General features: G+C 43.0%; 1 protein-coding gene across 1 annotated transcript in view; it reads right to left on the reverse strand.

Moving 5' to 3' along the window:
• Positions 1 to 252: 252 nt before the first annotated feature.
• The window catches only part of si:dkey-91i10.3 (cytochrome P450), a 94,732-nt gene continuing 78,772 nt past the window's right edge, over positions 253 to 16,212 (reverse strand). The window contains exons 4-9 of the mRNA XM_041200135.1: positions 14,915 to 15,112; positions 13,674 to 13,837; positions 12,075 to 12,241; positions 4,707 to 4,788; positions 3,188 to 3,391; positions 253 to 2,446 (exon numbers count right to left, since the gene is read on the reverse strand). Coding sequence (XP_041056069.1) covers positions 2,330 to 2,446; positions 3,188 to 3,391; positions 4,707 to 4,788; positions 12,075 to 12,241; positions 13,674 to 13,837; positions 14,915 to 15,112 — 932 coding nt within the window. The 3' untranslated portion in view covers positions 253 to 2,329. The remainder of the gene's footprint in view (positions 2,447 to 3,187; positions 3,392 to 4,706; positions 4,789 to 12,074; positions 12,242 to 13,673; positions 13,838 to 14,914; positions 15,113 to 16,212) is intronic.

Here is a 16,212-nt window from a genome sequence, read left to right on the forward strand (position 1 = left end):
AAGGTCTGCGGAAATATGTTCCTACCAAACTATCACCTATTCCACACCTGACTGCGGATTGGACGCAAATAGCAGAGGAAGCCAATGAGAATTCATCAATGGACTAAACATAATAAAATAATTAGAACTCATGCTGATAACGCAGAGGAACTGCTACGGGACCCCGGGTTCTGGGATAAGTTTTGGAATTGGGGATCTAATGTTCAAATACATCCATGGGTCATGATACAATAGTTGTGATCATATGTGCTTTAATACTTGTCATATTCAACATACATCAGCTTATATATCAGAAGGTGGAAAATTGAAATTTTACACTGATTGTTAGTCCTATAGTGAAACAGAGGAAATGATTATCAATACAAGGACATTGTGTGAAATATATTTTATATACGCTTCTCTTTTATATTTTTATATAACCATATGATATCGCAGATGTAACATACCCATTGGGGGACAATGACAACCTCAGGAGTGGTACACAGAAAGGGAGAATAATGATCCTAAGATAAGTATCTTTGGATTAAAAGGGGGGAGATGTTGGCCAGGGCCTGCAGAGAAACTCCTGAGCAACTTTTGGACTGAAGTAACCAGTCACTGGCTGGAACCAGTTTGAATTAGCAAAGACAAAGGAAGTGTGATGAGACACAAGTCCTTATTTAGAAAAGGGTAACAAGGTTAATGCTACCTAAGTCTTGGAACAGAGCCAATGAGAATATGCCACAAACTAGGCAAGCAGGCCTAAACCAACGGGAGAGAGACAGCACAGCTTGAAGAGATAAGATTCAGTATAAGACTGGAGGATTTCGGGCATGGTAGCAGCAAGAACTCTGGAGACCAACCATCGCAGAAGTGAAAGAACCTACATCAGCAACGTAGAGACGCAAGAGAGAGAGAGAGAATGGAACGCCTGGCCAACATCAGCTCTCCTTTTCGGGTATTAGCTTTTATATTCTGTGACCACTCAAGGAGTGTCAGAGAAACCTAGTGGGTGTGCGTTTAGATCCAGGTTTTGGGTATAAAACTTTAAACCTGCTGTAAACTGCGTGTCTATATTTAACCAGATGTATAATCTATATGTTGATGATCTAATGATGTGAATAAAGCGAATTTAGAGTTGAGAGAATTGACTCCTCTCCTCTTTGTACTAAGCCAACTAAATTACCGGTGACCTCCGGCAACAAAGCAGAGAATGGCTGTCACCTGTTTTTGTTTAGTTGAAACGAGGCGCAATGTATGTACATGGTCTTCCTGTCTGCAAAGATGAGGACCTTGTGTATTAAGTTCTCTTGACATTTGGTATTTTTTTGGAATGGTTTTTTTGTGTCTGCTATTGTGAAGACAGATACAAAGGTTTTGTTTAATGTCTCTGACAATTCCTTATTCGCTGTTATAATTTCTCCTGCCTCTGTCTCTAAGTGCCCCAGGTTTACTTTTGCTAAACTCTTCCTTTTGTATACACTGATGTGTTTTTACATCTCGTGCTAATTTGCTCACATATTCTCTTTTTACTGATCAATTTCTTGATCCCCTTTCTGAACTCTACAACAGGTAAAACAGCCTGAGTGTAGCTCTCATTGTATTGCAATCTGTGTGACACAAGACGCATACGTTATGCTGTCCTGGCCAAGTTGGATAGACGGAGTTAAGAAACAGAGCAGCTATGATCCCACTGAATGGTTGTACAGGCTTAACCAGGCTGAATGGCCTCCTGTTCCTTTAAGACCTAGAGAAAGTATCTGTCTTTGACAGGTGAGTGAGAACAGCTATTTCTGCCCAGAGCAGGCAGAATGGAGTGACCAGCAGCTTTGAAGCTGATGCTCGTACAAATTTGTCAGGTGTTCCAGCCAATTTGGGATGTTATAAGTGGTGGGGATGGGAAATGTGGTAAGTCAGTCAATTCAGTTCAAACTCATAGGCTCACCACAACCATAAAAGTTCTAATTGGTCACGCACAGACTGGCAATCAGAAAGTCATGTCGGCCACATTATGTGGAGTGGGGTGAGGAGGGTGATTATTACCATTTTTTTCCTACGTGACTACTGCAGTTTCAACACAAGCCCCAGGGGAAAGGAGTGGTGCCAAATGTACGATGGGTCAAATGGCCTCCTGTGGTGTGAGACTCTAGGAAGGTTAGGAGGGCAGGAATGAGCAGAGAAATCCTTGTGGGAATTTATCGTGCCCCTCCCCACCCTTGATGTATTTGCCAATTTGCCCAAGGGTGATTCCTTGTCTCTGGAGAAGGACAGTCTGGTGGTATTAATGGGGCAGATCTCGTCAGCTGGTGTTAAAGAGCAGGGCTGGGCAGGCAGACGGTCAGTCATTTGTTCACTTCCTGTCGATGAACTGCAAGTTAATGGGGCTTCCGGGGAAAAGCAGTGTCCTAGTTTTCGGCTTAACCACATTTCCAGAAGGGTCTGGCCTGATTTCGAAGAGTTTGATTAGCTGAAGAGGAGAAAAGAAAAGAGATCAGGAGCAGTGTTACAAGCTCAGCAGAGACCAATAACTTCTAAAAATAAATTCAAACTGCCAATAATTAACTGAAAGTACTACTCCACAAGATTTCACATTTTAAACTCAGACAATTACTGTACAAGAGTTAAACAAAGCAAGCACTCCTAACTACACTATTTGTAAATACATATATTTTAGACTCAAAAATCTCAACAAAACATTAACACTGATATTGACACCCCATTCTTCTTTTACTTCCACCCAAGAGTTCTTCTATATATTCCATGATCTTGAGAGTTCATTCACTTCTCCTGGGACCAAACCAAGGTATGCCACAGCTCTTAGGAATTCACTTTGATTCTTAGTGTTCAGCGACGCTGCAAGGTAAGAGATTTCTTGGGGTCCTTCCACTAGCATTCAGCCCGGGAATCGTCCAGCTCTCCTTCTACCTCACAACTGTGGATTCCTCAGCTCAGGCATGAACCTCAGTGCATTCTTGCTTAGTGGCTCCACATTAGAAAACATCCTTGGCTTCTGATAGCTCTCTGCTTCTGGTCCACAGCTCCCAGTAGACTCTCTCTCTCTGCCTATGAGTCTAGCCAAAGATGCCAATATCCTATGAAAATATTAAATACAATGCAAACTGCCCTGATAATTTAACCCTTTAAACCCATGTATCATTGTTGTGAATCTGCGCCGTATGTTCTGTCCTGCTCACTCGCCATGACTTACTTGCAAGGTCACACTGTACATTTCCAGCTCTGCCACCCTCTTCCCCAGGCAGGTGCGGGTGCCAAACCCAAAAGGAATGGAGGCAAAGGGGTGGTGCTGCTTCTCTCCCTCACTGCGGAGCCAGCGGTGCGGCTTGAAGCTACTGGGCTGAGTGAACTCGTTGTCATCCTGAGACACAGCATAGTGGCACAGGTGGAAGAGGCTCTGGAGTGGATGGATTGAGAATTAGTGCATCTTACACAAAGTAGAGAGAAAGATAGAGATTAAAGACTTAGACTTCACATCCCAATACACTCATTGCAATATTTTCAAACTTTTCTTCAATAAAGTGTTGCATTTATATAGCCTCAGGGTGTCCCAAAGTGCTTTCCAACCAATGAAGTAGTATTGAAATGTAGTCACTGCTGTAATGTAGGAAGCATGGCAGCTAATTTATGCATAGCAAGAAAGTTGTAGTCTGGAGCTGTGGATAGTAATGGTAGAGACTCCAATATTTTTTCCACCACATGGATCACCAGGAATATCTCCCACTCTTTTAACACCTGCCATCAGGCGTATTGAAAGAATTTTCAGGTTCATAATCAACTTGTTTGACAGTGTTATGAAAACACCTTCCTTTGCCATGAAGTCCTGAGATGGGACCTGAACTGACTAAGAGGCAGGGACCCTATCCACTGCACCACGAGACTTCCTCCTATATTAAGGTACAAGTGTGTTTTTTTTCAGCTGTGCCATATCTCAGTGGATGCAGCCAAGCACTTTGTGCATTATAGCAAGGTGCACGTATCTTCCAATGTCCCATATTTACAGATTAAATGGAAAATCAGAACATGAAATGGTGATTAAGGTAACTTGCACTTTTAATTAGGATTATCACATGACTTAAAAGACAATAGTCTAATTACTTTTTATACAGTTTTAAAAGTGAGGTTAATTCTAAAGGATTGCTCTGTAACTTGAGTGTTAGAAAAGCAGATATCATTACTGTTCACAGTCTTATTGCCATAATTTTTATCATGCTTTCTACTTTGGAAGCTTAATCACTTTGTCTGCAGTGGAAGGATTGCTTTCTACTGATGTAATGAGTAGGACCAGTGAGTAAAAAAGGGAGATAATTCATCCATGGTGTTTGCCTCTGCAACAGGTGATGAAAGGACATTGGTCAGTGTTCAGTTTGTTCATCAAGAGGGGGATTGTAAACCGTCACTGGGCACACAGTTCCAATAGCAAGAAGTGAGACACACCAATCAGTGCACAGATATCTACCTGAGCGAGAGGGTCGATGAGATCATCAGTGTTACAGATATCACCCTGAATAAGAGGTATTGAGAGATTACAGTATACAGGTATCTCCCTGAACGAGAGGGATTGAGTGACTCTATCCAGTGATTGCATAAGCACCCATGCCACTCAGTGCCTGAGTGACCCAGCACTCTCAGGGATGGAGTTGAAAATAATTTAGATGGAGTGGGGCATTCTACTGAGGCACCTTCTCAAAGCTTTTAAGACCAATACTAACGTTCTTAGGGAGAATATATTCTCCAACCACCACTTCCTTCTCCTCTGTGACTCGAGCATTGCTGGATACGACAGGATACATCCTACATCACAAGAAATGCAAGGATTAATTCTCATTTGAGTCAACACACATTTCATTTCGATGTGAAACAAAAAGGGGTGAATGATGAGAAAAGACTGGGGAAACTTGTGTACAGAGAGGAGGTATCTGAGAATTAATCTTATAGAGATATATAAAAGACTATTAAGGAAAAAGTTAACCCAGAATATTATTTCAAACAAAACTTGGGAGTGGAATTAAAGGGCACAGGTTCAAAAAGGTAAAGGGAAATTTTGGGAAAATAATCAGGAAATTCTTCTCACAAACGGGGTAATTTTGACTTTTTGAGCAATATTTATCCAGATTCCCTCTTCTACTGGTTTTCATCTCCATTTACTTCAACAGGGTGACCTATAACAGGCATCCAAACTGATTTGCCTGGTTTACACTTACTGAAAGAAGTCAATATTACTCCATAAGGTGTGATTGGTATGTGGAAGAAATCTCTAGATAGAGTTGTGGGGGCTCAGACCCTGGAATCTATTTAAGAAACAACATGATGCTGCAGTAGGGAGGGGAATTTGGAATGTCTCTGGAGGGATGGATGAATTAAGGTGGGCTGAATGGCCTTCTTCAACTTGGGATAGGCAAGAAGAGTTGGCTATAAGGGATACTAAACTGAGCACCCAGAGTGAGAAATGACACTGATCCCTGCCAGTTCACAACTTGTTACCTCCCTCCTACCCAGCCGTGCATTCACCAAACCGCTCCCCCCACTCTTCTATTTTTTTTGCCCTCTTGTGCTTATCTAGCTTCCCCTTAATGCAAATTCATCCCAGCTACTCCCTGTTGTAGCACGTTCCACGTTCTAGCCACTCTCTCGGTAAAGGTTGATGGTTAGTGGGTCATGCGGCATTACCACAGCCCATTTTGCACCTTGCCACTAAAAAGGGTCAGCCAAAACTGACGGCATAAAACACCAGGACTGGTTCAAGAATGCATGCAAAGCCACACAATGGATCTTCACCAAATGCCTTCCCCAACTCCAGCAGCCCACTATACCACCATATGCCCTAATAGCCCTTGTTAAGTCCCTAATTAAAGGACCTGGGTGAATGAGAATTGATCTGGATGGAAAGGTTGACAATTGTGAGTTTCACAGGGCTGGGCAACACCTTTATAAATGATCTTGAGGAGGATACCAGTAGCTTCATCTCCCAAGTCTATGGATACCAAAATGGAAAGATTGGTTAACATACAGTGGCGGATGGGTCAGGGGTTGGGAACAGTGGAGTCACAAGGATCTAAATCACTTTGAGCAATGGGCAGATAATTGGCAGTCGCAACGTAACATTGATAAATGGAGGAGTGAGAAAAATAGGTAAAATAAGGCAGGATCTGGCCAAGGTAGACTGGGAACAGCTACTTGTGGGAAAATCTACAGAGGAGCAGTGGGGGCATTCAAAAAGGAAATGGGGAGGGTACAGGCTCAACATGTTCTCTCTAGGGTGATAAGAAGGAATAACAAGCCCAGAAAACCATGGATGACCAGAGATATGCAGGCGACCATGAGAAAGAAAAGAGAGGCTTTTAGCAGGTACAAGGGAATCAAATCATTGGAGGCATTAGTGGAGTACAGAATGTGCAAGGTGGAGCTTAAGAAAGCAATTAGGAGAACAAAGAGGGGACATGAAAAAGCTCTGGCTGGTAAAAGTAGGGAAAATCCCAAGATATTCTATAAGCATATCAATGGGAAGAGGATAACCAGGGAAAGAGTAGGGCCCATTAGGGACCAAGGGGGCAATGTATGGGCGGAGCCAGAGGACATCGGTAGAGTGTTGAACGAATACTTCACATCCGTCTTCACCCAAGAAAATAAGGATGAAGGTATGGAACTTGGGGAGAGAGACTGAGGTTCTTGAGCAAATTGATATTAGAGGTGCTTGACGGGCTTAAAAGTGGATACATCTCTAGGTCTGGATGATTTGTGTCCCAGACTGCTGAGGGAGGCAAGGGAGGAGATCACAGGGGCTCTGACCCAAATTTTTAATTCCTCTCTGGCCAAGGGGGAGGTGCCAGAGGACAGGAGAACAGCTAATGTGGTTCCGCTATTTAAGAAGGGTTGTAGAGATAAGCCAGGGATCTACAGGCCAGTGAGTCTCACATCAGTAGTAGGGAAACTACTGGAGAAAATTCTGAAGGAGAGAATCGATCTCCACTTGGAGAGGCAAGATTTGATCAGGGATAGTCAGCATGGCTTTGTCAGAGAGAGATCATACCTAACAAATTTGATTGAAATTTTTGAGGAGGTGACCAGGTGTGTAGATGAGGGTAGTGCAGCTGATGTAGTTTATATGGATTTCAGCAAAGCCTTTGACAAGGTCCCACATGGGAGTCTTATAAAGAAGGCAAGGGCACATGGGATACAGGTAATTTGATAAGGTGGATTCAAAATTGGCTTAATTGTAGAAGACAGAGGGTGATGACAGAAGGATGCTTTAGTGACTGGAAGCCAATGTCCAGTGGCGTACCACAGGGATCTGTGCTGGGTACCCTATTATTTGTCATTTATATAAACAACATAGATGACTATGTGGGGGGTAGGATTAGTAAGTTTGCGGATGACACAAAGATTGGCTGGGTGGTTAGCAGTGAGGTTGAGTGTCTTGGGCTACAGGAAGATATAGACGGGATGGTCAAATGGGCAGATAAGTGGCAGATGGAATTTGACCCTGAAAAGTGTGAGGTGATACACTTTGGAAGGAGTAATTGGACAAGGAAGTATTCAATGAACGGCATGACACAAGGGAGTTCTGAAGAACAAAGGAACCTTGGCGTGTGTGTCCATAGATCTCTGAAGGCGGAGGGGCATGTTAGTGGGGTGGTGAAAAAGGCATATGGGACACTTGCCTTTATCAATCGAGGCATAGATTACAAAAGTAGGGAGGTCATGTTGGAGTTGTATAGAATCTTGGTGAGGCCACAGCTGGAGTACTGTGTGCAGTTCTGGTCGCCACATTATAGTAAGATTGTGATTGCACTGGAGGGGGTGCAGAGGAGATTCACCAGGATGTTGCCTGGGATGAAACATTTAAGTTATGAACAGAGGTTGGATAGACTTGAGTTGCTTTCATTGGGGCAGAGAAGACTGAGGGGCGACCTGATCGAGGTGTACAAGATTATGAGGGGCATGAACAGGGTGGAAAGGGAGCAGCTATTCCCCTTAGTTAAGGGTCAGTCACAAAGGGACATAATTTCAAGATGAGGGGCAGGAGGTTTAGGGGAGATGTGAGGAAAAATTTTTTTACCTGGAGGGTGGTGACGGTCTGGAATGTGCTGCCTGGGAGGGTGGTGGAGGCAGGTTGCCTCCCATCCTTTAAAATGTGCCTGGATGAGCACTTGGCACATCATAACATTCAAGGCTATGGACCAAGTGCTGGTAAATGGGATTAGATAGGTAGGTCAGGTGTTTCTCACATGTCGGTGCAGACTTGAAGGGTTGAAGGGCCTCTTCTGCACTGTGTGATTCCGTGATTTGAAAAGGTTGATAGAGAGAGAAGCTATTTCCTCTGGTGGGGACAGTCCAGAACAAAGGCTATCAGAACCAAGCCATTCAGGGGTAACTTCAGGAAGCACTTCACACAAAGAATATTGGAAATCTGGAACTCTCTGCCCCAGAAGGGTTTTAAGAGTCAATTGGAAATGTCAGAACTAAGACTGATAAATTTTTGTTAGGTAAGTGTATTAAGTGATATGGATGCAAGGCAGGTAAATGGAGTTGAGATACAAATCAGGCATGATCTAACTGAATGGTGAAACATGCTTGAGGAATTGGATGGCCTCCTCCCATTCCTATATTCCTTCTTGTGCTATCTCCCAATCCAGATCAGCAACCAACTAAGTGGAAAGTCATGGACAAGATCTTTAGGGCCTGAATTCCTGAGAGTCTCACTCCAGCTGTGCAAGTGCTGCAGAGCCTATGGAGTAGGCATGGACTGCATTCCAAATCCCAGGGACAAGATCATTAAATGCTCTGAGTGGACCAGTCACTCCCATAATGGCATTTCAGAGTCACCCGCCCCACTGCACTGGCATCAATATTGGAGTAGCACCAAACTATTCTGATACTGGAAAAGATTCGGGCGGGGCACAAGCAAGAGGTGGACCTCTCAATCTTAATTTGCCCCAAAGAGCCATCGATTGTCTATGTCTTCAAGACTTACAAGATCTTTTGCTGGAGCTCCATCAAGATTTACTTGAGCTTTCAACTGAGGCTGCCCAAGACCTGCGAAGTGCATTCTGAATGGGATTCCTGGAATAACTGAAGAATGCCCCAGAAAACCCCTTGATGTGGGTGGGGGTGCAGGGGAGGATGGGATAGAAAGCCACATATCCAAATTTGCCAATGACACAAAGATAGGCAGTGTAAATGAAAGCATATATTGCAAACAGATATTGATAAATTCAGTGAATAGGCAAAGCTGTGGTGAATGGATTTCAGGCTGCAGAAAGGCTGTAGTGGAGTTCCCCAGGGGTTAGTGTTGGGACCCTTGTTTTTCCTGATATATATTAATGACCTAGACCTTTGCGTAAAGGCACAATTTAAAAATTTGCAGATGATCCGAAACTTGGAAGCATTGTGAACCATGAGGAGGATAGTGTAGAGCTTCGAAAGGACATAGACAAGTTGGTGGAATGGACAGAAAGGTGGCAGGTGAAGTTCAATGTGGAAAAATATGAAGTGAATCATTTTGGTAGGAAGAACATGGAGAGACAAAATATAATAAAGGATTCAACTCTAAAGGGGGTTCAAGGGCAGAGCAACCTGGGTGTATATGTGCATAAGTTATTGAAGGTGGCAGGACAGGTTGAGAGAGTGGTTAAAAAAGCATACAGTATCCTAGGCTTTATTAATAAGGACGTACAATACAAGAGCAAGGATGTTATGTTAAATTTGTATAAGTCACTAGTTCGGCCTCAGCTGGAGTATTGCATCCAGTCCTGGGTGCCACACTTTAGAAAAGATGAGAAGGCATTAGAGAGGGAGCTGAAAAGACTCACGAGAATGATTCCAGGGATGAGGAACTTCAGTTATGAAGATACATCGGAGAAGTTGGGACTGGTTTCCATGGAGAAAAGGTGGCTGAGAGGAGATTTGGCACAGGTATCAAAAATCATGAAGGGTCTAGACAGAATAGATAGAGAGAAACTGCTCCCATTGGTGAAAGGATCAAGAACCAGAGGGCACGGATTTAAAGTAACTGCTAAAGGGAGCAAAAGCGACATGAGAAAATACTTCATCACACAGTGAGCGGTTAGAATCTGGAATGCACTGCCTGAGAATGTGGTGGAGGCAGGTTCAATCGAGGCATTCAAAAGGGATTTAGACTGTTATCTGAAAAGGAAGAACAGGTTTAGACACAATGGGCCAAAAGACCTCCTTCTGTGCAGTAACAACTCTGTGATTCAGTGTAGGCAAATCTGAGGTCATCCACTTTTTACATGATAAGCATACAAGAGTACTTTATAAATGGTGAAAATTTAGAAACACTGGAGGACCGAAGAGACAGTGTGTGGGAGGGGGGCTGTCGGTACATAGGTCAATAAAGGTTATGCACAAATACAGAAAATAATCAAAAAGTTTAACGGAATGCTGGCCTCTATAGCTAGAGGAATAGAATACATACTACAGCAATACAAAGCCCTGGTTAACCCATATCTGGAGTTACTGTGAGCAGCTCTAGGCACTGCAATTTAGGAAGGATATATTGGCTTTGGAGGGACTGCCGTGTAGATTTACCAGAATGACACCTGGATTAAATTACAAGAAGAGATTACACAAACTAGAATAAAAACAGAAAATGCTGGAAAAACTCAGCAGGTCTGGCAGCACCTTTGGAGAGAAAAACAGAGTTAATGTTTCGAGTCCATATGATTTCTTCCAGAGGGACTCGAAACGTTAACTCTGTTTCTCTCTCCAAAGATGCTGCCAGACCTGCTGAGTTTATCCAGCATTTTCTGTTTTTATTTCAGATTTCCAGCATCAACAGTATTTTGTTTTTATTTTCAATCCCTCTACCACCGACGCACAGTAGCAGCATCATGTACCATATACGAGATGCACTGCAGGAACTCACCAAGGCTCCTGAGGCAGCACCTTCGAAACCCACGACCACTGCCAACTAGAAGGACAAAGGCAGTGAATAGATGGGAACACCACCACCTGCAAGTTCCCCTCCAAGTCACTCACCATTCTGACTTGGAAATATATCGCTGTTCCTTCACTGTCACTGGGTCAAAATCCTGAAACTCCCTTCCCAACAGCACTGTGGGTGTACCTACACCACATGGACTGCAGTGATTCAAGAAGGCAGCTCATCACCACCTTCTCAAGGGCAATTAGGGATGGGCAATAAAATGCTGGCCCAGCCAGCAAAGCCCACATCCCATGAATGAAAAAAAAATTGGAAAGTTAAGAGGTAATTGGATCAAAGTTTGCAAGGTATTAATAGGAACGGATCCAGTAGAATGGAAGAAAACATTTTCAATGATTGGGGGAGTCTAGGACTACAGGACAGAGTCAAAAAATTTGAGCCAGACCTTTCAGAAGTGAAATTAGGAAACAGTTATTCACACAAAAGGGTATAAAAATTTGCAGCTCTTCTACAAATAGCACTCCATTAACCCTTTTGATTATTTTCTGTATTTGTGCATAACCTTTATTTACCTATGTACTGACACCCCCTCCCCCCTCCCACTGTCTCTTTGGTCCTCCACTGTTTCTAGCTCTTCACCATTTATAAGGTACTCTTATATGCTTATCAGGTTAAAAGTGGATGACCTCAGATTTGCCTACATTGAATCACAGAGTTGTTACTGCACAGAAGGAGGTCTTTTGGCCCATCGTGTCTATCATCTTCCTTTACAGATAACAGTCTAATTCCCTTTTGATTCGAGATCAATTGTTGATTTTAAATCTGATTCACAAAAATCCATCAATCTCAAAGGTATTTAGGGATATGGGGCAAAGGTAGGTGTACAGAATTAGGTTACAGATCAGCCATGATCTCAATGAATGGCTGAAAAGGCTTGAGGGAGTAAATGAAATCCTCCCGTTCCTCAGCTTATTTTCCTACATTTGTTAAAAGTAAGGAATCCTGATAAAATTGGGTTTGACTCTGCTCTCCACACCCTCCAATGCTTCAATGGGGAAACTTATTTTCCCTGCACCCTCAGCCCAAGGATTTTGGAGTCAATAACTCCAGAGAAGCGGAAAAAGACAGCAAGAGGGGAAAAACTGGAATCAAAGGGTGTAAACCCATACCCTACCGAAGAGTCTCTTTGACCACTGCTTTTAACAGGGGCATGCTGGCAAAATCTTCCACTCCTGGAATTTGGTCTCCAGGGCAAACACTGGTCACTTCTTCATAGAGGTCCTGCTGAATGGATGGCTCCCTGGCCAGATTGTACAGGATCCAGGAGGTTGTGTTGGAGGTCTGAAAGATAGGAGCAGTTTTTCTTTACTGTATGCCAACAGAGCATGGGAGACTTCCTGTGCTATACACAATGGCCTCAAGGTGTATCATGTACTTATCATCATCAGCCCCTCGAAGCAAGGAGGACATTTGCCACAGAGTAGAGCCCATGATAAGAGCTTGCGCGTAGGCTCTTTCAATATGGGGAGACTGTTGTGCTGCAGCTACCACACAGTTCTGGCTGACCAGGAGACTCTACCACTCTTACTGGCTGCCAAAGCTGTATTGAAAGGATTTACAGATTGACAATCAACATTTACTGGCCTTATCATGAACACACCTTCCGTGGCCATCAAGACCCGGAGTGGAACTTGAGCCCAGAGCTTCTGGTTTACAGGCACACCACAAGACCTCCCAAGTCTTGTACTATACAGAGGAATGTTCTATGATATACCACTACAGGGAGTTGTGTGCTATAAATCAGCAGAGAAGTGGGGATCACTGTGCTGTATCAGTGAAGCAAAATGCAAAGTAATATATTTACCAGTAAAAGAGAATCAGGTACTATCTACCAGGAGAACATAAATCTATAATAGGAATAGGTTAGACCAACAGACCCCAGGAGCCTGCTCCACTATTCAATGCAATCATGGCTGATCTTCAACATCAACTCCACTTTCCCATCCTATTCCTTAATGTCCAAAAATCTATCGATCTCAGTCTTAAATATGCTCAATGATTGAGCATTCAGTCTTTTAGGGCAGAGAATTCCAAAGATTTACAACTCTGAGTGCAGAGATTTCTCCTCATCTAAGTCCTAAATGGCTGACCGCTTATCCTGGTACTCTGATCCCCTCATTCTAGACCCCCCAGCCCAGGGGAAACAGTTTCTCAGTATCTACCCTGTTAAGCCCTCAGAAATTTTATCCTTTCAATTAGATCACTTCACATTCTTCTAAACCCCAGAGAATGTGGGCCCACTCAACTCAAACTCTCTTCACGTCATCCCAGGAATCAATCCTGTGAACCTTTGTTGCACTCCCTCTAAATGAAGTACATCCCTCCTTAGGTAATGAGACCAAAACTTCACATAGTACTCCAGGTATGGTCTCACCAACTCCTATTTCATTCCAACAAGACTTCTTTACTCTTAAAATCCAACCCCTTTGCAGCAAAGGCTAACATACCACTTATCTTCCTAATTGCTTGCTGTACCTGAATGTGATTCTGTGATTTGTGTACAAAGATACCTAAATGCCTCTGAATGTTAACATTTGCTCGTCTCTCTCCTTTTAAAAAAACATTCTGCTGTTCTATACATTACTTGAGTTATCCCATGATAATGCACTTGATTCCGTAAAGACAACACTTCATCCATTAAGCATGTCCCTGAGCAGGATTGAGTTTATTGTGATTAGCCAAATGCACTAATTATTAAATATCTTGTTCTTACGGTGTCCACCGCAGCTAGCAGCAGCTCACATAGACTGCCATATATATCCACAGGAGTCATCTTGGTACTGGTCAACAGGAATGTGAGGTACTGTCCTTCCACTGAACAGCCTTTCTCAATGCTCTCGTGTATCTCTCTGATTTTCTTGTTCACCAGCTTCTCAGCTAAAAGTTAAGGAAACAGAGCTGGCAATTAAAGTAATTGGCAGAAGGATCAGAGGGGAGTTGAAGAGGAATTTTTCACCCAGAGGTTGGTGGGTGTCTGGAATTTACTGCCTGAAAGGGTGGTAGAGGCAGAAACCCTCCTTGCATTTAAAAAAAAAACCCTTGGATATGCACTTGAGGTTCTGTAACCTATAGAGCTGGATGGTGAAATTAGACTAAGTAGCTCCTTTTTGGACAGCGCAAATGTAATGGGCCGAATGGCCTCCACCTGTACTATAAATCATTCTATGGGCTGGACTTTACGTTTTCTGGCAGGGTAAGGGAGCCAGAATGGAAAGTGAGTGGTCCATTCACTCCCATCCCCACAATCAAGCATCAGATGACTAATTAGGAGCCCCATTATGGAAAGGCAGCCAATTAACAATGCAAAGGGGGGCTCTGCACCCAATCGGGAGTCTAGGCTGGGATGTCATATGGCAGAGGGGTTCTGCTGTGAACAGGAAGTCGGTCATGACTGCTAATTTAAATGCCCCTGCTCTCTCAATCTCTCTTCTTTTCCTTGTAGCAGGCTCAAAGTTATGGAAAAGTTTACAAATGAAGTCCAAAAGCATATTGATGCTGCCACCTTCACCAACAGAATCTGCTGCTGGTGGCAGGCCTTTTCTCCCACCCTTGTTCTGCCTCTTCCTATCTGCTGCAGAGCATTCCAAAACCTGTGCCTGTCTGAAGCCCAAGAAATGCGACGGGCAATGAAAAATTGCGTTAAAGTGACTCTTTAAAAGCTCAAAAGCTAAGTTTTATTTCAAAATATGGGCAGGCTTTTGATCTCCACACCCACTCGCTTTCCAAGTGGCCCGATGAGATTGTATTGGTGACCCAACATCATCATAATTTAGGTTCGGGGGACGGCCCCACCCTGTAACATCCAGCCCAACTTCCACTAGTGACTGGACCACCTGTGGGGAAGGGGGAGTGGTCATCTTAGTATTGCCATGAAGCCTTCTGGGCATATTGTTCATTTTAAAGTAAAAAAGAAGGATCTTACTAAGTATTCCACTGCAAATAATTTCATCTTACTGATGTAAAAGAGAGAGTCCCACGCTGCTACAAATTGTTTCCACTGAGACAGAAATGGCATCACTGCCGTTGGGAAGAAGGAGAGAATTGCAGAGAGGCGGAACATCTCAAAGACAGCCTCGATGAACTTCTGCGTTTCCTCGGGAATCTCATTCTTCAGGCATCCCATCCTCGTTTCAAATAATACATTGCAGATCGCTAAGAAAAGGAAAGCACAAAATAAAACACGTTGACAGATGGCTGGCAAAACCAATGGGACTCAAATTAAAGAAAGGACTTGTTATGAAATCCTTGTATAAATTTAAACTTGAATAATGTTTGATGTACAAATGTTAGAAACAAACCATTGTCTACCACCACTAACACCTCCTTTTGGTCTTCTTCCATGTCAAAGCACTTTTTAAGCACATTTACATGACACACCCCTCTCCTTCTTTCTTCTATCTGGAGTATTTATTAAATAATTCACTCCACTCAGCTTCTTTTCAATCCTGTAAGGTCCACTGAACCTTGCCTTTAATGAGTCACCCAGTACTGATACCAGAACTAATACTTTCTCCCCAGCAACAAAACCACCAGCTGTAGCTTTCCTGTCTGCTTTCATTTTCATCACTTGCTGTGATATCTTTAAATGTTCCCTAGCCAACTCACATGCTTTGTCCAATCTCTCTCTGAAATTTGATACGTAATCCAGGAGAGTAGTTTCTCAGTTTTGACCCACCAATTTCTCGTGAATCAATTTCCTTACCTCATGACCATAAACTAGTTCAAAAGGATTATAACCAGTTGATGCATTAGGAGTGTCCCCAATAGCAAATAACAAGAATGGAATTCCCCATCACAACCCTGTGGATAATCCTGACTATATGCTCTCATCATAGTGTTTAGAGTTTGTTGCCATCTTTTCAAAGCTCCTGGTGACTCAGGATGATAAGCTGTTGACTTCAATTGTTTTATCCCCAAACTGTTCATTACTTCCTTAAACAGCTGTGACATGAAGTTTGAATCCTGATCTGACTGTATTTCCTTAGGTAAACCATATCTTGTAAAAAAATTAACTCTTCCACATTTTCTTTGTTGTAATATTTCTCAAAGGTATTGCTTCAGGAAGCCTGGTAGACATATCCATTATTGTCAGTAAGTACTGATTTCCACTTTTAGTTTTAGGGAGGGGTTCTGCACAATCAATCATGACCCTAGTAAAAGGTTCTTCAAATGCTGGAATTGGAATTAAAGGTGCCAGCTTAATCACTGCTTGTGGTTTCCCTATCACCTGACATGTGTGACATGCTCTACAG

Source organism: Carcharodon carcharias, chromosome 12 (genome assembly GCF_017639515.1).
Source record: "Carcharodon carcharias isolate sCarCar2 chromosome 12, sCarCar2.pri, whole genome shotgun sequence".
Taxonomy (NCBI): domain Eukaryota; kingdom Metazoa; phylum Chordata; class Chondrichthyes; order Lamniformes; family Lamnidae; genus Carcharodon; species Carcharodon carcharias.